The following is a 26851-nucleotide window of genomic DNA, read 5'->3' as shown; positions in this document are numbered from 1 at the left end:
ATGGGATTTGAAATAGCTTCCAGTATCCTAATAATAAAGGAGCCACTACAGTGCAACAAGCTGACAGATGAGTAGAGAGTGGGAAGGACAGGTGACATATTATTCCTAGAGGAAGCAACCACAGGAGTGTCAGTCTGTGTCCCCTCGTCACGGTTCCCCAAAAAGTTTCATGGAAGATTGCCTCCCACGCCCACCCCCACCAGCACCCCCACCAGCACCCCCACCAGCTTTGGTGAGGAGAAGTCAGAGAACTAGAGAAATGGCAACTACCAGGACTCAGTGTGTGTGTGTGTGTGTGTGTGTGTGTGTGTGTGTGTGTGTATGTGTGTGTGTCTCCTGATGACGAGCTCAAGGTCAATGCTAGAGTAAGGGTCTAGGCTTTAGGGATCACAATCACTCTGGCCAATGGGGTGAGGCCCATAAATTGAGACAAAGAAATATAAATAAGAATGAGGAGAGTGAGCTCAGGGATAAGAACCAGCAAAGTAGCAACAGCCACATTAAAAAATTGGGCAATGCTTCATGGTGAATCAGTACTCCAGGGGTCTCAGGAAAGGAGCATGGGAAAAAAATCAGCGAGCTGATCTTGGATGGCCACGCTGAGCCTACTGAGTATTTGGAACCAGGATGGGCCTTGGTCCAAGGCAACCAACGTGGCACTTCTCCCTAGTACCAGTGTGGTTTTCCTATTGAGTATGCCTATTTTGGGGAAACTCCCTCCATGGAAGGAGCCCCAGCTAATAGCAAAGCCTGAAAACGGCCAAGTCGGCTCAAGTCCTCAATGTCAGGTCCTCCTTATTTTCCCTCCCAGCCCACTTCCTTGTTCTTCAGATCCCACCAGTCTGTCTCCGCACACCACACCCTGCCATGTGGACAAGAGTAGAGTGACAGGGTGCACCCTGCAATGTGGACAAGGGTGACAGGGTGGGGACTGACAGGGGTAGCAAGAGACCTTGCAGCCCAGAACCCTCTCCGGGTTTTGCCTGCTGAGTTGTTTTGGTGGTTTCTGGATGTTTCCGCTACCCATCAATCTCCTGGACAGAGAAGCCAATTCACTTTTCCCATTTCCCAGAGTGGAAAACTACCAGTGCCGGCTGCTACAGGGCCAGCCGGGTGCTCTCTGGCAGGGACTGGCAGACAGGCTGAGCAGGAACAGCTGCCACCAGGCCTCAGCTTCCCCAGAATTATTTTTCACACTCTCCTGCCAAGTCGAGAGCCTGAAAGGGTTGCTTGTTCCGAGATGTTTACCCTCTCACTACTAGCTCTAGACCACAGACTCCCGTCAATGAGGGTCCTATATGCAGCTTCCAGGAAAACGCACACATGACACATGTGAGGTCAAAAACATGGAGATCTGACACCTGGGCCTCTCTGGGCACAGAGAAGACAAGGCTGACTGAGAGCGTGTTATCGGGGTCAACCAGGGTTCAAAGAGAGTGGGTGCGTAGTGAACAGGATGGGCTGGATTCTTGGAGATCCTTTCTTCAATGTGTTATTACACAGGTATTATGGAATAGACTTTACCCTTTTGAGTAAAGGGACATCTGCAGCTATGAAGTTTTTAAGCCAGGAAGTAATTTTAAGAAACAGATCCAAGGCCCACGTGTTCAGTGTGAAAATCTAGAAAGGGGTGTTAGCTTTCTCAAGGACACACAGCTGACTGGTAGAGCTGCCGACTGAGTTTCAGCTCTCCTGCTCCCTGGCTTCTCTTTCTCCCATACCAGGCTACACCGACCAAGTCCCTCCACTTTCAGAAAGGACAAAGTGGCCCAATGAAAGAAGCTGTCTGCTGGGCCCCTAGCGATTCCTCACCCGCTCCACATAGCAAGAAATTGCCTACTGGTTCAATGTGCAGATCAATACCTACATGAGATCCTGCTGGGGCTGAGGAAGATCGTTTGGGCTGCTTTCTTCAGTATGGAGGATTCTTTTGCAATAGGGCTATTTCAACTTTACCCAAGTTGAAACTGCCTTTAGAATCGCAGTGTCCCTGGAAGCCCAACCTACTTGCCAGAAATAATTATTGCAGAATTCAAGGTCACCCCTAAAGGAAATGGGGAAGAGGCTATCCAAGGTGTAATGGATTTCAGAGCACTGTGGTGCAGCTCAGACAATCCTCTGCCCAGATAAGTCAACAAAGGTTCACTGTAATATAGTTTGCTTTTTCCTCAAAGAAAAAGAGGAAGAAAACCAAGTTGAAGAGCTAACTATTTAGCAGTGAAGGTCAGAAGTTGAGAAAACAGTTTGGAACTGTAAGAGATTTATGCTTGATCCTGCCCTTTCCAAAATATAGGACAAGTTTCTCAATCTCTCTGAACCTCTGTTTTCTTATCTTTAAAAGGGATATAATAATCTTTCCAAGCAGGATTGTGAAAAAGATTTACTATTATGTATACCAAGTTGCTGTTACAATTTGTGGACTGTTATAGGGGTTCAATAAATAATATGCAGGAAGAGGATGAGTTATCTTTAATATTTGGTTCACTCTTTCTTAAGAAATTCAGAGGTTTTAGGCAAGGGTTTTGAAGCTGTAATTCCCTGGTTTAATGAAAATAATAGTGTGGGAAGGCTGCTTATTTATGGGAGGGCTGTGGGGGGTATATGAGTTAATGCATATCATGCGCTGTGCCTGGCAAGTAACCGTGTTTAATAAATGCTTGGTACTATAGTGGCTTATTGGTTTATGAATTGGACTGCTAACCATGAGTTTAGCAGTTTGAAACTACCAGCTACTCCTTAGCAGAAAGATGAGGTTTTCTAGTCCCATAAAGAGTTACCAGCTCATACCAGTGTGTTCCCACCTTCCTGATATGATCACTGAAGACAAATGTGTGCATAAGCAAATGTGGTGAAGAAAGCTAATGGTGCCCAGCTATCAAAAGATATAGCATCTGGGGTCTTAAAGGTTTGAAGATAAACAAGTGGTCATCTAGCTGGGAAGCAACAAAACCCACATGGAAGAACACACCAGCCTGTGTGATCATGAGGTATAGAAGGGAGCAGTTATCAGACATCAAAGAACTAAAAATCATATCATTGTAAATGTGTGAATGCAGAGTGGAGATTCAAAGTCCATCGGTAATGGGTGAGTGCAGAGTGGAGACTCAAAGCCCATCAGCAGCCAACCGGACACCCCCTTACTGAAGGATTGTGGGGAGGAGATGAGCCAGTCAGGGTGCAGGGTAACAATGAAGAAACATATAACTTTCCCCTAATTCTTAAAACATTTCCCCCACTATCATGATCCCAATTCTACCTTACAAATCTGGCTAGACCAGAGGATGTACAATGGTACAGATAGCAACTGGAAACACAGGGAATCCAGGACAGATGACTCCTCCAGGACCAGTGGTGAGAGTGGAGATGCATAGAGGGTGGAGGGAACATAGGACAGAAAGGGAGAACTGATTACAAGAATCTATGTATAGCCTCCTCCCTGGGGAATGAACAGCAGAGAAGAGGGCAGGGGGAGACGTCCGACAGTGTAACATATGACAAAATAATAACAATTTATGAATTATGAAGGGTTCATGAGGTAAGGGGGAGCAGGGAGGGAGGGGGGAAATGAGGAGCTGATATCAAGGGCTCAAGTGGAAGGCAAATGTTTTGAGAATGATGATGGCAACAAATGCACATATGAGCTTGACACAATGGATGGATGGATGGATGGATGGATGGATGGATGGATGGATGGATGGATGGATGGATAGTGATAAGAATTGTATGAGCCCCCAATAAAATGATTTTTTTTAAAAAGAGTTACCGGCTCAGAAACCCACAGGGGCAGTTTGACCCTGTCCTATTGGGTCATTATGGGTAGTAATGGACTCGATGGAAGTGAGTTTCTGTTTTTCATTCGCTTTTCATTACTTAAAATATTTCAATGTAATGAAAACATTTGATTACTTTAAATATTTACTCCCGACTCATTCTTTTAAACATTTCGGATGACTTCTCTGAAACCTACTGAAAAGCCAGCAGTTGTTTCTGAGAGTCTCACAAGACAAAGGTTAGAGATGAAGGTTTGTTGCACACCATACAAAATATATAATCAAGTGAGAAACGGCGAGTAACAGGAAAAAGGGAATAAGAACATAAAATAAGCTAGTGCCTGGGCTGCTCTACAGAATACATTATATTGGGTTCTAAGTGGGTTGTGCTAAAGGCAAGGTCAGCGGTTTGAACCCACCAGGTGTCCAACCTCATGGGGTGGCGATGAGTCAGAATTGACTTGATGGCAGTGAGTTTGGTTTGGGGTATGCTTTCTGCTGGCGTGGGGGTCTCAGAGTTGGCTCTGGACTTCCTTGCCGAGAACACAAGAAGTATAACTCCCTAAATAAGTCACAGTGACGGAAGCACCCCAAAGACAGACTTCTCTGCTAGGAGGGGTCATCAGTGTTTCCCTGGCAAACAACTGGAAATAGTAGGTTACACTCATTCATCAATCATAGATCTGAAAAATCGAATTGTCACTGAAGCCTAAGGACTAATGGTACAAAGAAAATTGGGCCTGAGAGATAAAGACCGTCTGCAGTCCCTTGCAGCCCTGTGCTGACTCGGAGCACGGGCAGGATGCTGACCTGAGCGTTGCTCTTGTGGAAGCTTCCTGCATTGGACAAACTCAAAGGGGTGGCTACTCATTCGGCTGCTAATCAGCGATCCTCGGGAGAAAGAGGAGGCTTTCTACTCCAGTAAGGAATTACAGCCTTGGAAATCCACCGGGGCCATTCCGCCCTGTCCTACAGCTTGGCTGTGAGTTGGCATCGGTTGATAGCGGTGCGTTTTGGGCTGTTTTTAATCCTTCAAGCAGGCAGCCACTTTCCCGCTCAGCACTTTCATCAAATCTGGGCCTCTGCGGAAAGGGAGGTTAAAATCCACTAAAGGAGAAACCCACTAAAAATCCAAGGGGAGCTTCTGAGAGTCTGGTGAGACTAAAATTAGAATTCAAGGCGAGAGGGGTCCCAGAGGACAAAGCTTTTATCTTACAGCATGGAACGACTGAGAAGCCATACTTATACATTACTAGTCACTCAGAATAAGATACTCCACTCTCCCAAGTAAGGGCAGATCCAAAGGCTTTGTCTGTTGGGCAAGCTGGATGTTGGGCTGACTTTTCCTCTTATGAGACCCAAAAAATCATTCTGAGAGCTGACCACCCTAGATTCCCAAGAAAGTGGGTCAAGCCAGGTTCTGCCTACATGCAGAGCATTTTAGTGGCTATAAATAAAAGGAAATAGGCTTAAATTTGGCCCAAGTATGTGTGGATTTCTGACTCGTAGAAAATTCTTTCAGGGAAGAAATTCATATCCAGTCTTTCAAATGCTATATATACCACTACCCAATTGATATAGGAGGTCTAACAATTAAGTGCACCTTCTATATACACGCTTTGATAGTTTAAGGAATGATTCTTCCTCATAGGAGAGACAAAGCCTAATTGTGATTAGTCAAGAAACACAATCAGTAACTAAAGAGACATCATCTATTTTTATGGCTTTTAGCAGCTATCATGGAACACTTGAGTTGTGCAGACGGTTAACATATTTTTCTACTAACTGAAAGTTTGGCCAGTTTGAGTGCACCCAAAGGTGCCTTGAAAGAAAGGCCCGGCAATCTACTTCTCAAAATCAATCACTGAAAACCTACTTGTCACAGTTCTGCTCTTACACACACGGTATCACCTTGAACCAGTATTGACTTGAAGGCAACTCAGTATCACTGAGAGAGAGCTTCAATAAGGAAATTTATCAAGGCCACATGAGGGAGGGAGGATGGAGAAGGAAGGGGGGGAAAGAGGAGCTTACCAAGGACTCAAGTAGAAAATGTTTTGAAAATGATTATGGTAACATATCTATAAATATGCTTGATAAAATTGACGTATGAAATGTTATAGGAGCTGTAAGAACCTCCAATAAAATTTCTATTTTCTAAAAAAAGAAACATTACAATAAAGGCCCAAATGTTGGTCTAAAACCCAAACCAAGCTCCTTGATGTTGAGTTGATTCCAACTCAGAGTGACCCCATAGAACAGAGTAGAGCTGCTGTGTAGGGTGTCCAAGATTGCAACTATTACTGGAGCAGAATGTCATAGCTTTCTCTTGAAGTGGACTGGAACCGCCAACTCGTTCAGTTAGCTGCTGTGGGCTTAACCACCATGCCATCGGGATTTCTCCAAATATTTGCCCAACCTCCTAGAAACCAGCAGACACAATTGAAAGATACTTTTTTCCACAATGGAGTTAACCCTACCCGCAAAGCTCCAGCGGCTCCCAGGCGGGTATAAGGCAGCGACCCTTCAGGTGTTTAGCGGGACGCTCAGAATCATCATCCTACCTCACGGCTCAGGCTCTTCTGCTTCTATAAGAGGATGGCCTCACCCAGCCCCCCAACATAAGGGAGCAGGACCCCTGGTGCTGCCCATCATTTCACTGTGACTCAGGAGACTTCAGCCAGTCATCCTCCTTCTGATTTACTCACTGCACACATAGCTGCCCCAGCAATGAAGGAGATGACGAGGAGCTAATAGCCATGAGCACAAGAAAGAGGAAACTGCTCTAACATGGATTGGGGTAAGGATTGAATAACTCACTTGATATGGCTGAACTATTGAGTTTTATGATCTGCGGACTATGTGCCAATACTACTATTTAAAAATAAATAAATAGAGAGATGGGGTTCATAAGGGATGCTTCTCAATTCCCAATATCTTTGTGCCATCAAGTGTCACATGGAATAGCTTCGGGCCTCTTTTCCTGAAGAATGCGGAGAGAAGCCAGAGGCTCCTTCATGTCCTTCCTTTCCTCTCTCCCTTCATCTCCAGCATCTACTGATGACCCGTGTGAACGGAGCAGCCTGACAGGGGCCAGGCATGAGTGCCCAAGGAGCATCACCATGCCAAACGAGACAAAGGCTAAAGTCACACAACGTCCTGTGAAGCAGCAGGGACAATGTTGCATTGTTTTTAACAACTCATCAACTCCCACTCTAGCCCATGGGGTAAAAAAAAAAACCTCACTGTTTTGAATGTTTCAACTTTTACTTTATTTTACTGTGTATGTGTCCAAACCACCAAAAAATTCTGGGGGGCCGATCTTGCCACATCCATGCTCTGCAGGGCCTGGTGGCTAAAACCAAGAGCTAAGTCAACAATCACACTATTCTCTCCAGAAAAAATATACTGTAATGGATATGTTTAGCCTGGGCCCAGTGTTCTGAGTCTCATTAAAGCGAGGGGCCCAGAGTTCAAGATTGCTCTAAGCCTCCATTCCCCAGAGGGAAGATCACCAGGGTCTAGAATGGTCACTAAGGGACTCTTTCTCTCTTTCTCCATCACCTGCTTCATATGAACTATTGTTTTATGTGTCAGGGTTATTTTGATATTTTTTTCTATTCCAAAAATAACAAATAATAGCACTTAATATTTGCATATAAAACCCAATCATGTCCGCTATCTCATTTCACTTGCTCTCGCTCTCTCTCTCTCTGACCTTGAAAAAAGCAAAGTTTATTGTCCCCATTTTCTAAAAGTGAGGCCTCAAAACCAGTGACAGAGCTCAGACGGGGCTCTAGCTCCTCCTTGCCATGGCTTCTTTGCTTTTTCCCGTTGTCTCCACTCTGCCTGTGGTGCGAGCTTCACCGACAGGAAGGAACACCAGTAGAGAAACCATCTGACTTGGGTCTCACAGAGGCTTTCTTGCCTAACTAAACCCCAGCACGTCAACGTCCTGCCTCAACATGTTCAAACATAGTAACAGGACATGCATTCTGGGTGGGAGGACATGACATAGCATCTTGGTATTCTTAAACTATGTGAACACAGAACTTTGAACAGAGAAGTTTTTGCCATAACGGGGATCCCAGAATGATGCAGTCTGCTTTTCGCTGCCACTGCAACTTCACCCACACCCTCCCAACCTCTCAATGACAACTGCTCCCGCCATGTTTCTGGTTTGGCCTCCGTGCCTTTGCTTAAACTCAAATGTTTTCTACTTCTTTTCATTTGGCTTAATTCCTTCAGCTCTACTGCTTCGGGTAAAGCCTCTTTCAAAATCTCCCCCTGCCCTTCCCACCTTTCTTAGTGATTCAGGGTCCCTAAGTTGGCGTAGAGTAGGTGCTCTTTTGCTTAACTCCCACACTAACCGGAAAAAGACGTTTCTTTTACAGCTCTCTATCTCCTGAGACATCTGGGGATATAAATATTCATCAGAGGAAACTGGGTTCAGCTGAAGTTTGTTGGCCAAGTTTAAAACTAGAATCATCTTTTCTAAGACGATCTTGCAAGTTGTCTGATGTTGCTCTTCACCTTCACGGCAGTTGCAGCCCTTCCCAGTGCGTTGCAGCCCTCGTTGGCTGCGTGGTTATCTCTTCCAGTTTAAGCACCAACGCAGCTCAGCATGTAGCCACAGGGCTTCGGAAACAGCTCGAACAGGGGAAGAACTGTGGTCAAGAGAGGAGGGGACCAGGACCTGAATCTGATTGAGGAAAGTAGCTGTCATGTACATCCAGGCCTCTTGCAACACCAGGTAGCTGTACCACCACATTCGCCTCCTCTGAATATTTACGAGGCAGGTAATTCATAATCCTTCGGCTGCTTTACAGGGGCTGCTTCTGTTCCCACAGGGAGGTTCAGTCAGAGTCCTAGTTTTGTCAGAGTAAGATAATTGTCCTGTTCCACACTCTGCCCTGAGCTCTCTTCTAGAAAAGACACTAGTTGGATTTTGACTGCCAATTAGCAACACTGCATTTTAAATTTAAAAAATTGAATATAGATGCTTTCCCCCCACTCTCTTTCTACAGTGCATTCTGTCCCCGAGGTAGGATCAGATGAAGAGATGTGATAGAGGGAAACTCAGCCTGCCTCAGAAGACACTGAGCTGAGAATCATGAGTCTCTTTTTTTTCTCCCCTCTTCCCTTCCTTCCCCCTTATCTTCTTTACGACTTTCCACACTTGCCCACCCCATCTTCTTTCTTACGTCCTGTCCTTCAAAATTACTTTTTCCCAATCTTACCTGCTTTCCCCCTACTCCATCCTGCCTCCTCTCTTCATCCACCACAAGGCCTTTAGCAGTAAGAGTGTATATCGCGAGTGCACTTTGACCACTATGCTTCTTGATAAGATTCGTTTCTTGGAGAAGTCACCTGGCCCTCCAGGGTATAGTAGTAATGGCACCTAGGGTTTCCGAGGCTGTACATCATTACCAAAACAGGAAACCTCATCTTTCTCCCTTGACACAACGAGGGGGGGGTCCTACTGCTGACCTGGGGTCAGCAGCCCGACGTGGAACCCACTTTGCTGCCATCCTAGGACAGCTCAACTCATGCTCCTTTTCGGTGTCCGTTGAGTCCTGAAGGGCAAGGTCAGGGCTGCTTGATGGTGAGGGTAAGGTTTCCCAATCAAATTCTCATAGGCCAGCCCTGACGACCTCCAGAGAATATGCAGGTGCATTGTTACAAGGGGGAAAGTTACTAAATGTAACCTTCCTAGCCATTTTCCTCGTTCATACAGTCTTAATTTTCTTAGGACTTTAAAAATAATAAACCCACATGGTCTTCCTGTGTCCTTTGAGAAAATCTATCAAGATGATCCCTTTGGAAGAACAAATATATGTGGATGAAGCCTCTGGTGAATCCTGTCTAACCATAGATCAGAGATGTTAGTATCAGAAAGAATGCATTGGAAAGTGATGACTGCAGGTGCAGTTAGATTATGATTCACCACCTTATCATTTGCTCTCCCCTATGATCTATTTCAAATTTGTTCTAGTTTTTAATATTTTCTGATTTCTGGCTATGATGGTCCAGGTTGACTAGGAAACAAATTCATAGACACTCATATGTGTATAAGAAAGAGCTTTATATCAAAGAGCAATTGCATAGTGAGCAAACATCCCAGCCCAGTCCAAATCAAGTCTGATGTTAGTCCACCTGTCCGATACCAGTCCATAAATTTCTCTTTAGACTCACGTAGCACATGCAATGATGTCAAATGCAGGAAGATCCCAGGCCAATGGATAGAGGCCATGTGGATCCAGTGGCAGTGGAAGCTTATCAAAGCTGGCACACGTTTCTATGTGTCTCCTCCAGCTCTCTGAGTGTCTCAGCAGCAGGGAAGAGAAGGCAGAGAGACTGGGTCTGGCCTCCAGTGAGTAGCTATTCATTTCTCTCTGTTTATCTATCTCTCTTGTGCCTCCAAATAAGGTCATCAAGCTGCGATCTGTTTGACAGGCTTGATGCCACCCCTTCACTCAAGTTGACAGGAGATTATGTAACTGTCACACTTTCTATTAAGGCTTTATCTGTTTTATTTTGTCATTGTTGCTCGTTTTTTTTAAATGTTTTTCTATTTATGAAATCTAGGATAGGTAAGTTTATAGAGCTAGTAACTGGATCAATGGTTTCTTGGGGATATAATAGAGGATGTTGGGAAAATGGGGAACTAATACTAATGAGTACAAGAATGAAGGAAATGTTCTAAAGCTGATTGTAGTGATGATTGGACAACTCTTCTTGGTGCTATTGAACTATTGAATTGTATGATATGTGAATTATATAGTTCTGAAACTGCTTTTCAAAAAAAGACGGTCCCTTTGGAATCTCCGAAAACACTTGGCATAAACTTAAGAGCTGGCTGCTCCGCCTTGAATTAGCTGCCCAGCAGATGTCCTCAGATGCCACTGTCTTGATTGGGCCTTTTCTCTGAATTGCATTGACAGATCCAAGACTCATCCCTGGGTACGATTTATTGCATAAAATTATCTTCATTATCTTTGATCTTGCTTAAATGACTGATGTAAAGATCTTCATGAAGCACTTTTAGCAACCATCTAAATGAAAACTTGCGATGCCAAGATGTTCGATGAAGATTAAAAGTGCTAAAGCATGTGATATCTCAACTTCAGTAGCAATCACATCAATGGTAATTCTACAGGCTTCTACCACCACTTTCTAGACTTCCTAATTCATTGAGATTGACAGTCTTCTCTCTTGGCTCATCTTTGCAGTTCTTAGCTTTCTTTAAAGCAAGTCATCTGAAATCTCTTGTTTTTACATGGGGGAGAATTGTCCTAAGTTTGCCTCAAAGCTTCAGTGATTCAGAAAGATATCCATTTGAATTTTGTTATGAGCCCTGACCTAAAAATCGCTTTCCCCTCTGCTCCCAGCAGAAAGGGTATCCTTAAAAAAAAATCCTCTATTGAGATTAAAATGAGTGTATTACTCCAAGAAATTGTCTGCCATAATCCACCAATTGCAGACACATCTTCAAACATGTTTTTTTTAAATAAACCCATGAAGATATTCACTGGAGTCCTGGTAGTAGTACTTTTTGACTCACCTTCATATAACACATTTATGATGCGGTCTCTCCCTCTCCTAGATTGTCTCCTTCCACATTTTAACTTAATTACTTAGATGAGCTTTTACAAGTTTTTGCTTCTTCTCTGAGTCAAACCAAGCCATGTTTCACACCAGAGTAAAAGGGTTCTGTGTGAGGCTGGGTTCTCTAGAGAAATAAACCACTGACAGTCATCTATGCACAAGAAAGAACTTTATATCAAGAAGCAACTTCACATCAAGAAGGTGCCTCAGTCCAGTCCAACCCAACTCAAATCCATAGGTCAATGCTAGCTGAGCCCTCTTCAGATTCACAAAGCTGCAAGTTGATGATGTCAGAAGATAAAACAGAAAGCAGGGAGGTCACAGGCCGGTGAGCGCAGTCCTGTGGCTCCAAGGTCAATGAAAGCACAACAGGGTGCGAGCAGCTGTCAGGGTCAGCCTGCATGAGGCAGCCCCTGGAGGTAGACACAGTCTCAGGGGGGTCCCAGTGAGGAGGAAAGGCAAAGTGGCTGAGAGAGAGAAAGAGAGAGAGAGAGAGAGCAGTTTTCAGTGCCTCTCACTGTATACAAAAAGGCTTACGATGCCAAAGAGGTGTCATCAGGTTGCGACCTGATGGACAGGTTGAAATTCACCCTAGCCAGAACCTAAGATCTAGCAACCACAGGTTCCAAATGCCCTGACTACATAAACACAGCCTCACCATCCAAAGAAGCTGATTAAACCCCTGTCCAAGGTCAAAGGCATGCTTTTACCCTGTCGTTTGACAGTCTGTCTGTCTTTCAGTTGTAAAAGGTAGTCAGATGAGTGGGAGGTAATCCAAGAAAGGACTTAATTCCACTATTCTGTGATGAGTGGGCCTAGAGGACGTTGGCTACTTATTCTAAACTTCAGGGCTGAGAGCAGGATCCCAGGACAGCAAAAGGATGCCACATGGTTTTTTTCTTGGACCTTTCCATTTGCACCACAACTTGTGGAAGTGGGCTGTGCTCAGACCGCCTACATAGAAAGAATGAGTCCAAAGGAGAACCCATAATGTTGGTAGGAATGGGCAAGGGGCCAGTGACCTTGGTTACATCAGAGAGCCAGCATTGGGCCTCCTTGAGTCAGGCTTCCCTGGTGCCTCACATCTTTACATATTGGTGCCTTCTGTGAACAATGACAACATGTCCATAGAATCAAAAGAAAGGAGGCTGTAATGTAGATATATTGATATGCATATGAAACAGAATAAGGATATAAGACATAAATTTAAAATACAGATATAAGACAACACAATACAAAATATGTGTGTCAGTGTGATCAGACATGAAAGTACTGCTACAAAATCCTAGAGACTCTTATTAAACAAAATATCAAATTGTGAAGCTCTTCTTTCTTCATGCATCAGCCACCTAGGTCTGCACGATTTTAAAGGCAGTGCGTCCATCTCCTTAAATCTTCCAGAAAGAGTACCATACTCTTCAGCTTACATCACATCAAAACAACAGTTTCGGTCTCCTGAGGGACTCAAATTGTGGGTTTGCTTTTCTTCAATAGTCTTTGACTTAGGAGCACAAATGTACTTGGAAGTGGCTCGAGCAGAGCTGGAGGGTGGGTTAGGCCGGGTTTTGATCGAATTCTCATAGGGCAGCCCTTTCTACCCTCACACAATGAGCAAGTGTGTTGTTGCGAGGTAACCAAGTTCCTGGCAAAACTTCCTTGACCTTTCCCTCGCTGAAACAGCTTTCAATCTTCTTAATACAACTTCATAATATCAGTTCCCATGAGCAGCCTGTGTCCTTTAAGAAACCCTATCAAGATTATCTCCTTGGAACCCTACCCCCCCAAAAAACCCAGTCACCATAATGTTCTGAGCTGATCTCTCTGACTTGAATTTAGCTGACCTAGCAGAACCCCTGTAAAGCCACTGTTCCCACTGAACCTCTTTTGAAGCCATCCAACAAGACCAAGACAAGTATATTATTGAGAATGCATGTCTACAGCAGCCACTAATCACAGAGACAAGCTTAAAGACGGGTTGTTGGAAATAACCCATGCATGGAAGAAGTGGAACGCCCGTAGCAAAACTTTTCCACTTACCTTGGTATATGAACTTGAGTAAAGAAAGGGCAAAGAATCAGTCTTTACTAATCGGCATTTATTAATCCCAATACTAGGTACTTTAGGGATATTTGTAAACCTTTTCACAGCCGTAAGCTTAGTGGCTCAAGGTAGATGAAAATTCTGAGGTTCAGAGATGCTGAGGATTTTCCCAAAATCATCCATTTAGGACCTGGGAGAAACTGGATTCAAAGTGAAGTCTGGTCAATTCTTTCCAAAATCTGCTTCCCATCACATCACCTCCCTGAGCCTCAGTTTCCTCATCTATGGGAGGTTGGATTAAATTGCTTATGCATAATCTCTTCTGGAATGAGCCACTGAATCTTTTAACAATCCGTTATAGTCGAGATCTTCTCCTTTGGAAGTATGCATTAGCCTGCACACATTAAGTTTGGGATACGGCTTGCATACAGACACCAAATGTGTGCATATGGAAACTGAATGGAATCCTCTCTCTGCCATTTAGTGAGGTCGGTGACCGTGGGTGTCCGAAATAATAATAGCACCTGCTTCATTAGATTATTGTGACTGTCTTATAGAGTCTCTTTGAGTTGGAATTGACTTGTTGGCAGTCAGTTTGTTGTTGTTGTTGTTGTTGACACCACTTAGAATGTTGCTAGGAACATATTACATGTTGGAGAGTGTTCCTCTTTGAGTTCTGCATGCTCTTTTCCCTATCTGGGACACGCAGGGGGACTCATGGGGCATATGATCTCTGTTGTCCCCAGAGGGAGATGCTTTCACTGGCAGGAAGACTACTAGAGGCCACCCTCAAGCTAGAGTCAACAAACAAGCATGCAAGTGAAAAAAAGAAAAGAATCAATCTGGGCCACATCTAGCGCTGCTCACTTAAGAGACATGCAACTAGGGAGGTCTCTTTCCAAACTTATTATCTCCTCCCTCCCAGGGCTCTCAGCGGACCATCTAAACAACGGCCACAGAGGCACGCTCACACACACGTAGTGCACCTCGGGCCTTGTTTTCAGAATATCAGTACCACACACTTATTAATAGACAAGGTCATGTAAACCCTCTCAGTTTATCTTAGGTCCACACATGATGAGAATCCAGGAAAACAAGATGATTTTCCAATTTGGAAATGTGTGCACGTAGAGGTACGTGTATCAGCCTTGGTGAGAAAAGAGGACAACCACGGGCAGAGGGAACCAAGCTTTCCTAGTGGTCCCACTTCTCTGCAAAGGTGAATCAGTCCTAAAGGAGCCCCGCCCTTTACTCAGCATGCTACTGAGGCTGCGGTTCCGGTATGAGCTCCACATGTCCTTTTCCTGTTAACCTTGCTGTATTCTTTTGCTCTAGGCCGCCCTCAGACCCCAGTTCCCTCTGATCCCATAAACGTACATTGGAAATCTCAGAAAGAGACTGTACAGTATACACGATAATCAGAAAAGGGTCATTTGCTCAAATCCTTCCCTGAGGGACCAGAGAGTGTGGAGGAGTAAACCCGAATTGGGAGACAAGCGCCCTGAGCCTCTGTCTCAGCTTGACCATTTGTTAGATATGTGGTTTTGATCATCAGTTACCTCGTCTGTAAAATGAGTAAAAGGAACTTGGCTGTCACTAGAATCTAGTTTGACATATTAAGGTTCTAGTTGCTTTGACACGAAGGTGCCGTCTTAAGAACTCATGGGAGAGTAGCATCGATGCTTGGGAAGAACAAAACCCACACTGTAGGAAGTTTATACTTTTAAGTATCTGAATGGGCTTCCAAAAGTTCATGGAAACATGGAATTAAAAAATCATGGAACTGTTTTCATGAAGTTTTTGAAGCCCCCTAATTGGCCCAAGAGAACTGATTGTGTGTCTCCACCCAAAAGACCTGGACATGGCTTATGTAATAGCTGCCGACTGGAAATTATCCAAATCCTATCTGTGTATGCAGAGTTCTTTAGAGACATGAAATTAGGGCACTTATAATGATAGAAAATGATAGGTAGATAGATTTATATAGCAAGAAGGAATATAAAAGCTAACTAGTGTACACAGCAGAACAGAGGGTTCAGTTTAACACTGAATATACTGGAAGTCCTTCAACTCACGTGGAATGCTGGGTCTAAGGTCAAGGAAGCAGACAGCAGAGTCCTCCCTGGGGCAAGGCAAGCAGAATCTGCCCACAGGCAGCAGGAAGCAGGGTGGGTCACCCACAGTCAGTAGCTCAGGAGCTTAGCTAAGCAGGCCCACATAGGCTATTGGATGCAAGCAATGCAAGGTGGCAAGATCCACCAGCCTCTAGCTCAAGCAATGTACGCGCCAGCAGCGTGGTGAAGCAGGTCCCGAAGGAGCCTCAAGCTCTAGTGACAAACTCCATGGGTTACAGGTTGAGGCAGAGAACTAGCTAAAGCACCAGCAACACTCACACTCCAGCACCCGCCGATCACCAGAGAGCCAGAGAGAGGGGGTGGGCCTTGCAGAGTCACTTATCTCTTTACCCTCCAATCAAACTGCGACCTGATTAATCCCACATGTTTCTATTGGCCAGGTTGGCACAATAAACCTACCTATCACACCATCCACATTAAATGAGTAAAGAAGCAAGCAAACAAATCAATATTTTATTTACTTCTACACGTAATATTGTACGACAGTGAAGATGAATGGTTGACACTGGCTTGTACTATGTAGATAAACATACCATCAACAACGAGTTGACTGAAAGAAGGCAGTCACAAAAGAACACCGATGCGAAATATACAAAGGGGGGAAAATGATGATCTTTTAATACCATATTTCGGTGAACTTTTGGAGTCCCCGCATAATTCTATTTATATAAAATACAAAAATGAGCAAAATGAATCTGTTATGTAAAGTTTGTGCCAGGCAGTGCTGGAAGGCAGCAAAAGTTGGGACTTTGCAATTGCTGGTAAACTTTTGCTTCTTAATTGGGGTACTACTTATATGGACATGCTCAGTTTGCAAAACCCATCAAAGTGAACACATAGTGTTTGCATGCTTGTTATATTTATAGCTGTGGCAAAATGCAAGAAAAGAAAAAGAAAGAAAGACTCCAGTTCTTTCCCTTTTCCTCATCCAGGCCGTTACTGTGCACGCTCATGGTACCCTTCTTCTATGACTGTGGGTGCCCTGCGTGGCGCAAGCAGTTAAGCTCTCGAGTACTACTTGTAAGGCTTGTGGTTTGTACCCACATGGAAGTGCCTTGAAAGCCAGGCCTGGTAATCTGTTTCCAAAAGGTCACAGCTTTGAAACCCCTATGGAACAGTTCGACTCTGCACACAATGAATTGCCATGAGCTGGAATTGACTCACGGACAACGAACAACAGTAATAATAACCTTAAGAATTAGGCTCTAAAATCAATATTGGAAAAAATGTACAAGTTTTGCATAATGAGAAACATAAAGAGCTCTCTTACCTAAGACAAAAAGGTCAGCCTATTAAACATTGCTAAAAATCTATGTACTCCTAATCAGAAAAACTAAAGACTTGTACAAAGAAACTACAGAGCACTACTCTAAGAAAACAAAAGAGATCTATGTAAATGTAAGATTGTTCCACGTTAATGGATAGGCAGACTTAATGTTGTGACAATGTTAACACTACCCAACACGATCTTTACATATAATTCAATTCTAATCCAGATGCTACCATCAGTCTTTAAAGAGATGGAAAAATGAATCGCCAACTGTATGTGAAAGGAATGAGGCCCAGGCTAAGCAAAGCACTACTAAAGAAGAATAGCGTAGGAGGCCGCTCACGTCCCACTCTCAAACCGACTACACAGCCCAAGTAGCCTCGTACTGGTGCAGTAGATACTCAGACCAATGGAACAGAATTTAGAACTCAGAAACAAAGCCATCCACCCTCACACAAGTGATTTTTGACAAAGGGGTAGAAAACATTAAGAGGGAAAAAGATCATCTCTTCAACAACTGGTGACAGAAAATTGGATTTCCATTTGCATAAGAATAGAACAGATTCTATATCTGACTTCATATACAAAAATGAACCTAAAATGAATTAAAGACCTATCTGTAAACCCCAGACCACCAATGAAAAAGTAGGGACAAACTTAGGGGCCCAGGAGCTGATATCAAGGGCTCAATTAGAAAGCAGTTGTTTAGAGAATAATGATGGCAACATATATACAAGTATGCTTGAAATAATTGATGTCTAGAATGTTATAAAGCTGTGAATCCCCAATAAAATGATTTAAAAACAAAAACAATGTTAGGGACACTACAACATGGCATGAACACACCACTACTAACATAATGAAAGCATACACACAGCAGAAAACAAAATAGATGATTTTTTAAAAATTCACTGTCATGGAGTGTATGCTGACTCATCGTGACTCTCTAGGACAAAGCAAAACACCCTGTGGGTTTACAAGGCTGTCAGTCTTTATGGCAGCAGAAAGCTTTATCTTTTCTGATGGTGTGATTGGTGGGTTTGAACTCCTAACCTTGTGGCTTGCAGTCCAGTGTGCAGCCCATCACACCACCAGAGCTTCTCAAGAAAATAAGACACTTATGTTATTTTAAAAACAATCACCATAAGAGTAAAAAGAGAACCGACAATTTGGGAGGACTTTTTTTTTGAAGTGATATATTGAACAAGGGATGAATCTCTAAGATCTATAGAAAACTTCAACACCTCACCAGCAAAATAAACAAAAACAAACAAATAATTCAATTAAAAATGGTCAGAGGGCACGAAAATAAATGTCACCAAAGCAGACACCCAGGTGGTCAACCCACATGAAGACATGCTCACGATCTCTAGCAATTCAAGAGATTCGAACCAAGGATGAGATACCACCCAGGCCTGACACTGATGGCAACGTTTTAAAAGAACCCAAACAGAAGTAAAACATACTGGAGCAGGTGCAGAGACTGGAACCCTCACACACGGCTGCTGGAACCGTAAGAGTACAACCATTTGGGCCCTTCCTCAAACATTGGGAATAGAAATATCAGTTGACTGAGCATTCCCACAGGAACAGATAGATATATGAACATCTGGACACTCATGTTCTTTGCAGCACTATTCTCAATAAGATGGAAACAACCTAAATGTCTATTAGAGGGAGAATATATAAATAAACGTTGGTACAAATACGCAATACAATACTACACATCATTAAAAAATAATGACAAAACTGTGAACCATCTCATATTTTAGATGGATTTGGAAGACATGCTGGGTGAAGGAGCCATGATGATATGGTGGTCATGCAGTGGACAAGATCAGCAGTTTAAAACCACTGTTGATTGTTCGGGAGAGAGATGAGGCTTTCTACTCCCGTAAAAAGCTACAGTCTCAGATACCCACAGAGGCAGTTCTGCCCTGTCCTGTGGGGTTGCTATGAGTCAGCATCGACTCCTTGACAGTGAGTTTTGTATTTTTGTTTATTTGTTTGTTTATGCTGGGTGAAGATAGTCCATCACAAAGGGACAAATACCATATGAGACTACTGATATGGGGGGTGAGGAAGAATCAGTATAAAATATTTCATGCCAAAATGAACAGACTTTCATGGTCACCAGGAGTGGCAGGGAGGGGGAGGGGAGTAATGAGCTGGAGAGTGTGCGGGTGTGGACGTGAGTAAAGGGGAAGGCAATCGCTGACAAAGGGGAGAGTCCGTCAGCTACGTCAACTCTGACTCAGGGTGACTCTGCAGCGGGTGTGTGAGGCTCCAAATTAACCTTTAGCAGGCGCGTCTTTCACACCTGCGTGGCACTGCGGATTTGGCTGCAGATCATCATACAAGAAAGCAAATGTCACAACAAGGGTCATATATTTTTTTCGTTGCTGTTTCCTGGTACATATAAAAGTTCTATGTACTCTAAATTGTAATCTATTAATGTGCAGTAACATTATGAAATTTGAAATAATATGAGAATTACCAAAATGTGATGCAGAGACACAAAGTGAATATATGCTGTTGGTTTCATAATTCATTAAGTTTCACATAAAACTTACTTTAGCAAATAACACATTAATAAACATATTAATTATCAAACATCAGGAGCCATATAATCAAGTCTCATTGGTCCTGTGATTGTCTTCTAACTACTTAGCAATATTACCATTATTACCCTTCAGAAAATGAATTCATTCTCCTGGCTCAGTTTTCAAAGAAACAACAGACAGGCCTGTAAGGTGAACGATAACACTAGTGGGGTACGCAGACCTTAGAATAATCAACCAGTTGAGATCAAAGGGGCAGCAGTTACCCAAGGACAAAGTTCAGAAGGGTTCGGCTAAAAGGAGGAATGGAAACGGGAAACACAGGGAGGAAGTGAGATAAGTGATTCTACTTTGTGGACATTGAAATCAAGAACATGAAACAAAATGTGTGTGACTTCCTGAATGGAAAACTGATCTGCGCTGTAAACCTTCATCTAATTCACAAGGAAAAGGTTTTAAAAAGACAACCCATCAGAAATATTGTTCAAAAGTTCCAAATAATGTATATGAACACTTTAAGACGCCTGATTGCCTGGGACACTCATTTACTAGGCAATCTATCAAACCTGCTAATGTCAATGGTGTTCTGAGTTGTTGATTATTAACAGTACTTAAGTTAGATGTATGCACAATATAACCAGGCTAGATACAATGTTCTCTGGTTTTGTGTTGGCAAGACATAATTTATTTAAAATCCAACATCTGTCAGGCTAACAACTCACAGCTTTGACTCTGGACTTGGCCGTTTGACTTGCTTTGACCAATGAGATGTTAGTGAACAACATGCAAGTAGAGACTTTTAAAAGACTTGTGTTTTTCTGCTTCTACTCTTGTCTCTTTGCAATGTCCAGGGGAGGATACCCATGCTATTTTTCAGGAAGATAAAATAGAGTACAGCTAAACTGTCTCAGTCATCAGCACCAAGGTCATCCACGATGAGCTAAGAGCCAACTTATCCCCAGACATGTGAGTAGACCACGACGAGACCAAAACTGTCTGAATCACTAATCCAGTCTAAATCACCCACCTGCAGGCTCCTGAGCAAAGTAAGCTATTCCTTTAAAGGGCATGGTTTTGAAGATATTATTAAGAAGAATTAATGTGGTAATAGACAAGCGATACAACTCTATGTTTCATAGATTTTAAAAACTAATGTAAGGTATTGTTTATTTTTAATGAGCCTAAAAATTCCTTTTAACACATTTTTTAAGCATGGTCACATGCTATAGAAAAACCACTTGTTGAAGTCCCACAAGACCAGAAAGGCAAAAGTATAATAAGACTTTCAAATAAAAGTGAGCCATAAGTCACTAGAAACAACGGGAAAAGCAAGCAACCTATAGAAGTTCTCTAATGTATCTAAAAATTCCCTCGTTTTCCCAGAACAAACAGAACCAGTGTGCCACCTCTTATTGTTGTTATTTTTTAATCCTCTATTCTAATCTGTTAGAAGTCCTTCTTCAATAATCAATATGTGATAGATAGAAAATACATTCACTTTCATTCCTAGCATTAGCCATGGTTTTCCAAAAAGATTTTAAAAGTGGACTCTTGGACCCCATCAGTAAGGCATTTACCAAAGTGTACTTGAACATGTAGTTGGTGTTCTAATACAAGACGGAGCTGCGGCTATGTTACCTGGATTAACCTGTGCTTTTGCAGAACTCAAAATAGGCAGCAACAGGAGCAGCACCACGGGCATTCTGGGAAATGGAGTCATCTCAGAAGATGGTGTAGGAACTGGAGCCTGCAGAGAGCCAGAGACAGGAAGAGAGGAAACGGTGAGGCAGATACCACCAGCATGAGCAACAGCACTGTCACAGTTAACTGTGTGTTTGTAGTGCTTGTCTCTGTATGTGCAACTTCAGATCATAGACACTGAAAGTTAAATGGGGCCTCTAGTATCATCCAATATAAGAATTTCAAACTCAGATAACAGGCTCCTACAGTAGAAATTAACAGACCTATAGTCAGGTGACCGAGTTTTACTAAGATAAATACCCAAACTGTGATAAGGTAAGCACATATTTATGATCTTAATGGATGCTATAATAATTTTGAATTGATTCTAATGTTAAACCAAAAATTTTTCAATGATTTGAATCTGTTTGTCTTTCAAAAGATATGTTCATCACTTACCCTGATTCATTAGCTCTGGAGAGGTACTTGGGAGACAGTAGTTTTAAAAGTTTCCCCAGAATAATCGATAGGGTAAGGGATGAGAATGGAAACATCAATACGAACTCATGTTTAGCTTAATATACATAGATTGTTACATATAGAAACATTTGTTTATGTATTTTTATGTCTCTCTATGTTATATATATGGGTTAGTATACACACATATATCTACTTGTTCTGATAGCAAACAGGCCCTTGAAGCAACATCTCAGCAACCTCAAACACTCGAGTGCCCAGATGTTGATTTCTAAAACCATTCTCCATCTCTCCGAGTCACAGCCCTCACTGGAGAAATGACTGACTTGATGGCTGGGACAGGAACTTATAAGATGAACCTGGATCATATTGTGGTGATACAAATGTTAAATAAGTAAATACAACACAAGGTATGTAAAATGGATCCAAGAGCCAACTAGACAAAGTGCCCTATGACCAAAACTGCAATAATTTGAGCAACAGAACAATGAACCAAGTAGGATTAGATTATAAGTCAAAGAATAGAATAGATATCTATGACTCATAATGATATCCATAAATACCTGAATAAATAAATAAATAATAAAACAGATGAATCTCCCATGCTGAAGGATGAGGAGTCATCGATGGAGGTACTCAATTTTATTTCCTACCCCTTCATACGCGGGACAGCAAACAAAGAGGAAGACCCTTGATGAAGCGGATTGGCACGATGGCTGCAGCTATCAGTTCAAGCATCATGATGGTGATGATGGCAGAGGGGCTGGCAGTGTGTCCTTCTGCTGTACACAGGATTGCTGAGTCAGCTACCAACCACAGCAACTCTTTCGAAGGCATTTTATTATTGAGCCTCACATTTTCCCCTGTGTAGAGTGATTATTCCAAGAGCCCCTGTAGTGTAGTGGGTTACAAGTTGCACTGGTAACTTACAAGGTCAGTAGTTCAAAACTACCAATGGCTCTGAGGGAGAAAGATGAGATTTTCTACTCTCATAAAAAGTTATAGTTTCAGAAACCCACAGGGGCAGTTCTCCTCTGTCCTATAGGGTCACTGTAAGTCTGTGGCAGTGGGAAAAAATATATATGATTGCATCTCTCTTTCATTGGGTTGGTAAGTAAAGCTTAAGCCATCCACCCATGATCTGGGCATATTTATCTTAGCTGGCTGTGGACTCTCATTCATCATGATGACTTATAGTTCATTTCTTTATTTATAATGAACCCTGGTAGTGCAGTTGGTTAGTTCAAGGTCAGCAGGTCACACCTACCAGCTTCTCCAAGGGCAAAGGCTGTGGCAATCTGCTGCCGTAAAGATGCACAGGCTTGGAGACCCTTTGGGGCAGTTCCACCCTCTCCTATCAGGAGTGCTATGAGTCATAATTGTTTTGATGGCAGGGGGGTTGGTATAGTTTGGCTTCTTTATCTGTCTCTCAACCAGACCGTGAATCATTTGAGGTCAGGAATCTTGCTTATCTCATAGTATCAGAAATGAGATTAACTACTAACCCTCCTAGGTCACAAAACAAGAAAGAGGCAGAAAAAGACACAGAGGACTAGTTAGACACTTGATCCAAGTTCTCTGACTCAAAAGCCACTATTTCTTCTCCCAGAGACCAAGATTTTCCAAGGAACATTGATAAATATGTGGCTATTTTGTTTTTAAGAGGTAAGGCACATGTTTACTACAGCATAGAGTCGGTCCCTTTAAAGGAGACGCAGCGAGTGTCTCGCGCTAGGGAAGGACACCACAAGCAAACAAAAGACACACTTAACCCTGAATTGAGATAGGGATGTTGTCCAGGGGAATGTTTCTAGTTTTGTTTTATTCTCTTTCTTATTTTATTTATTTTTAATCATTTTATTGGGGGCTCATACAATGCTTCTCACAGTCCATCCATCCATCCATCCATTGTGTCCAGCACATGTGCACAGTTGATGCCATCCTCATTCTCAAAACATTTGCTTTCTACTGGAGCCCTTGGCTCTGAGACAGTAGCTCCTTCGTAGTAAAGAACACAACTTCCTCTTCACGGTCAACATCCTGCCAAAATACTGGATCAAGACTCCAAACTGTCTCCGAATAAAACCATGGCCCAGGACCTTCCTCCCAGATCTGGCAAGGGAGAGTGGACTCTCCTCTCAGGACCACCACCACAGCACCTGGATGGACCATGGATCAATCCGTCAGGAAGCTAGGAGGTACAAGAAAAGGCCGGGCAGATAGGAGGTCGGCACTTGAACTAGAAATTAGCACCTCCTCATAAAGGAGGAAAGTGATCTGGAACATCAACCTTCTTACAAATTGCCTCTGTGAAACATAATAACAGGAATTTAGGTGAGCTTCCCAAATCCTCTCTCTGAATCGTAGCCAACCCGACATCAGGGGAAAAGCCAGGTCATCAGCACATTCTACCCAACACTGTCCCATTCCATGGAGGGTTCACACAGTAGGACTCACTCCTTGTCCGAAGTCTCCTGCAACTCTCAGTAAAACACACCTTGCGGGCAGACAGTCTTCTTCCCAACTACCTGGGAAAGTCAGACTTAGTAACATGCTTCACTCGATTCCTCAGATCGGATGGCAAGTGGTGATACAGACCAGTGCGGAAATGACCTTTGAGCTGCTGAGTAAGAAAAGGCACGCGGGGCTTAGGTCTCTCACCTAGCTCCACCTCCCCGTAATCTCACAGCATGGCCCAGCCCTCCAGACTGGTGGAAATAAAACACTAGCTTAATTTATGCTGTAGAACTGAATACACACTTTATATATGGATAGAGTATGTATCTGTTCTATAGTGACACGGGAGTGGGTGGGTAGGTAGTAGATGGGTAGGTGGGTGGATGCATGGATGGATGATTGGAGGATTGATTTGGATGTAAAGAGAAACACTTGTATAAACGTAGCCATAGTAATCCACTCATTTATTCAGAAAAACGGCACCATCATTGCCACCCCCATGATGATATGGAAATTTAGCTGGATAGGCTGCTCCTGGGATCCTGGACCCTAACAGAATGGACAGTTTGAGCAGTCTGTCCCTCCCAGAGCCCTTTAGAATGTCTGTAATTCACAGATGGCTGTCTGCTTGCCCAAGTCTGAGCATTAACAGAAAAACATCTTTTGTCTGAAGCAGAACTAGAGGTTCATCCCACTTTAAGGAATGTCGAGACTTACCAAACTCATAAATCACAGAATGTTTATCCATACTACAAAATATGTCTTTATAAAAGGATTCAATGCCAGGCACCGTTGAATAGCAAGTTCTCACACACCACATTTAAAATAGCATTTGGCATACAAAAATGGTCCTTTTACTTACCAAACTCATACATCATTGATTATCCACATGACAAAATAATTCTTCACTTTGCAAAAAGATTCTGTGCTGGACTCCTCTGAATAGGAAATCTTCCCAATATAATCAAAATATGACTAAATGTACCAAAATCCAGTTTATACCCAGCTTTCCAGGAACGCGGCTTACGCACAAAGCAGGACCCACCTGCTTTGGCAGGTAGCCTCTCTTGTCAGGCAGGGCATCTTTCAAGGCTGGAAACCTGGGGGACAATCTGAGGTAACCCCCACATTGCTGAAGAATAAAAATCCCCAAATTTCTCTCAGGAATCTTCACACTGAGCGTGTGATTTGGAGCAAAGAGGAAGGACCTGCACTGCTGTTAAAGAAGCTCCCGTCAACAGCTCCAAACCCTCCACCGAAACCCACAGTCTTCCCTCCAGGAAAGGGTGGGGCTCTGGCAAAGCCGGAGTGGGCAGGGGAAGTGAGATAAAGGGCCTTGGATCAAGTTGAAGCAGACAGACATTTGTGGTGTGTGCCAGGGCATGTGGCATTTGCTGATTGCGTGCTGACGATTAGTCCTAGATGGGGAGAGAACATTTTACATGCTGTGGGGCTATATATGAGATGGCTTCAAAGGGTGGGTGAATAAATAGAATTAAAAGATAGTGGAATTTTTTCCGCAGGGTTTTTTGTTTTTGTTTTGCAGCCCCCTTGAAGTTCCATTCAGGTCACTGGAGTTTTGTTGTTCCTCCCGCTGAGTCATTGTCATCTTAGATTCAACAAAATACAAAGAGTAATCTTTGGAGTATTTAATATTCAGCAAACAAATATGCAGAAATGAGCTTGGTTTTGGCAGGGACAAGTCCCAAACACACACATTCACACACAAACAACAGAGCCGGCCCAAGCATCGTCGTGTTTTATCTTGACTCTCAAGGAGTGGGTGAAGTCTTCCCCATTCCCTTTTTCCTCTGGGAATTTCAGCCTCATGCTTCTCAATACTCAGTCCCTCAGTGCTGAGCCAAAAGCCCGGAATGGTCCCATCAGTAAGTGCTGGAGCGCGCAGGCTGTGCCACAGCTGGCCTGGGGTGACCCCACTGCTCAGAGGGGGTGGCACAGCAAGTTAGTAGAGAACTGTGCTTCCCGCTGCCTTGCTCTTGTCACCTGTCACCTGGAGAAACCCTGCTGCTGTTAGGTGGCATTGAGTGTAGACCTGCCCCAAAGTGTTTCCTAGACTGTCCTCTTTATGGGAGCAAATTGCCAGATCCCTCCCCACCTCCAGGCCACCGAGTGAGTTCCTGCTACTAACCTTTTGTTAGCAATGGAGTGCTTAACCTTTGAGCCACCAAGGCATCTATCTTTATAAAAGAGGTAGAGGGGATAGGGAGAAAAGAGCCAAAATAACTCCTTCTCACTGCTATCAGGTTGATTCTGACTCATAGTGACCCCATAGGACAGGGAAGAACTGCCCCTACAAGGGGTTGTTATAAACACCCAAGCTTTCTCCCTCAGAGGAGAGGCTGGTAGCTTTGAACTTCAGACCTCAAGGATTGCAGCCCAACATGTAACCACTATGCCAGCAGGACTCCTGAAGACCCAAATAGCTATCTCATCCTCTTACTCCCTCTACTTCCAGGAAGAGATGGCGATGCTGATGACCAACCCGTATCCCACCCTTTTCCAGGGGCTGAATGGCATCACAGAATAGTGCCTATGGACATGGTTCTGCTTTCCATATTACAAGAACTGAACCATCTCACTGCCAACGAGTGGATTCTGACTCAAAGCAACCCTACCGGGCAGAATGAGACTGCTCCCTAAAGTTTCGGAAGCAGCCAATCTTCACAGAAGCAAACTGCCTCATCTCTCACCTACCAAGCAACTGACCTGAGGTGACGCACACTGCTCACAGAGGGATAGCAAAGCAAGAACCGTGCTTCCCACCACCTTGCTCGGTGGCCGGCCCCTGCGGTAGCGGCCCAGTCCTTAACATACTGCGCCAGCAGGGCTTCT

The 26851-nt window shown here is 43.4% G+C and overlaps 1 protein-coding gene across 1 annotated transcript in view; it reads right to left on the bottom strand.

Moving 5' to 3' along the window:
* DDR2 (discoidin domain receptor tyrosine kinase 2) overlaps window positions 1–26851 on the bottom strand; it is a 202527-nt gene that overhangs the window by 73593 nt on the left and 102083 nt on the right. The window contains exon 3 of the mRNA XM_075564177.1: window positions 21023–21131. Coding sequence (XP_075420292.1) covers window positions 21023–21104 — 82 coding nt within the window. The 5' untranslated portion in view covers window positions 21105–21131. The remainder of the gene's footprint in view (window positions 1–21022; window positions 21132–26851) is intronic.

This window comes from Tenrec ecaudatus, chromosome 1, assembly GCF_050624435.1.
Source record: "Tenrec ecaudatus isolate mTenEca1 chromosome 1, mTenEca1.hap1, whole genome shotgun sequence".
NCBI classification, from domain to species: Eukaryota; Metazoa; Chordata; class Mammalia; order Afrosoricida; family Tenrecidae; genus Tenrec; species Tenrec ecaudatus.
This window is presented reverse-complemented; position numbering and strand designations above follow the sequence as displayed.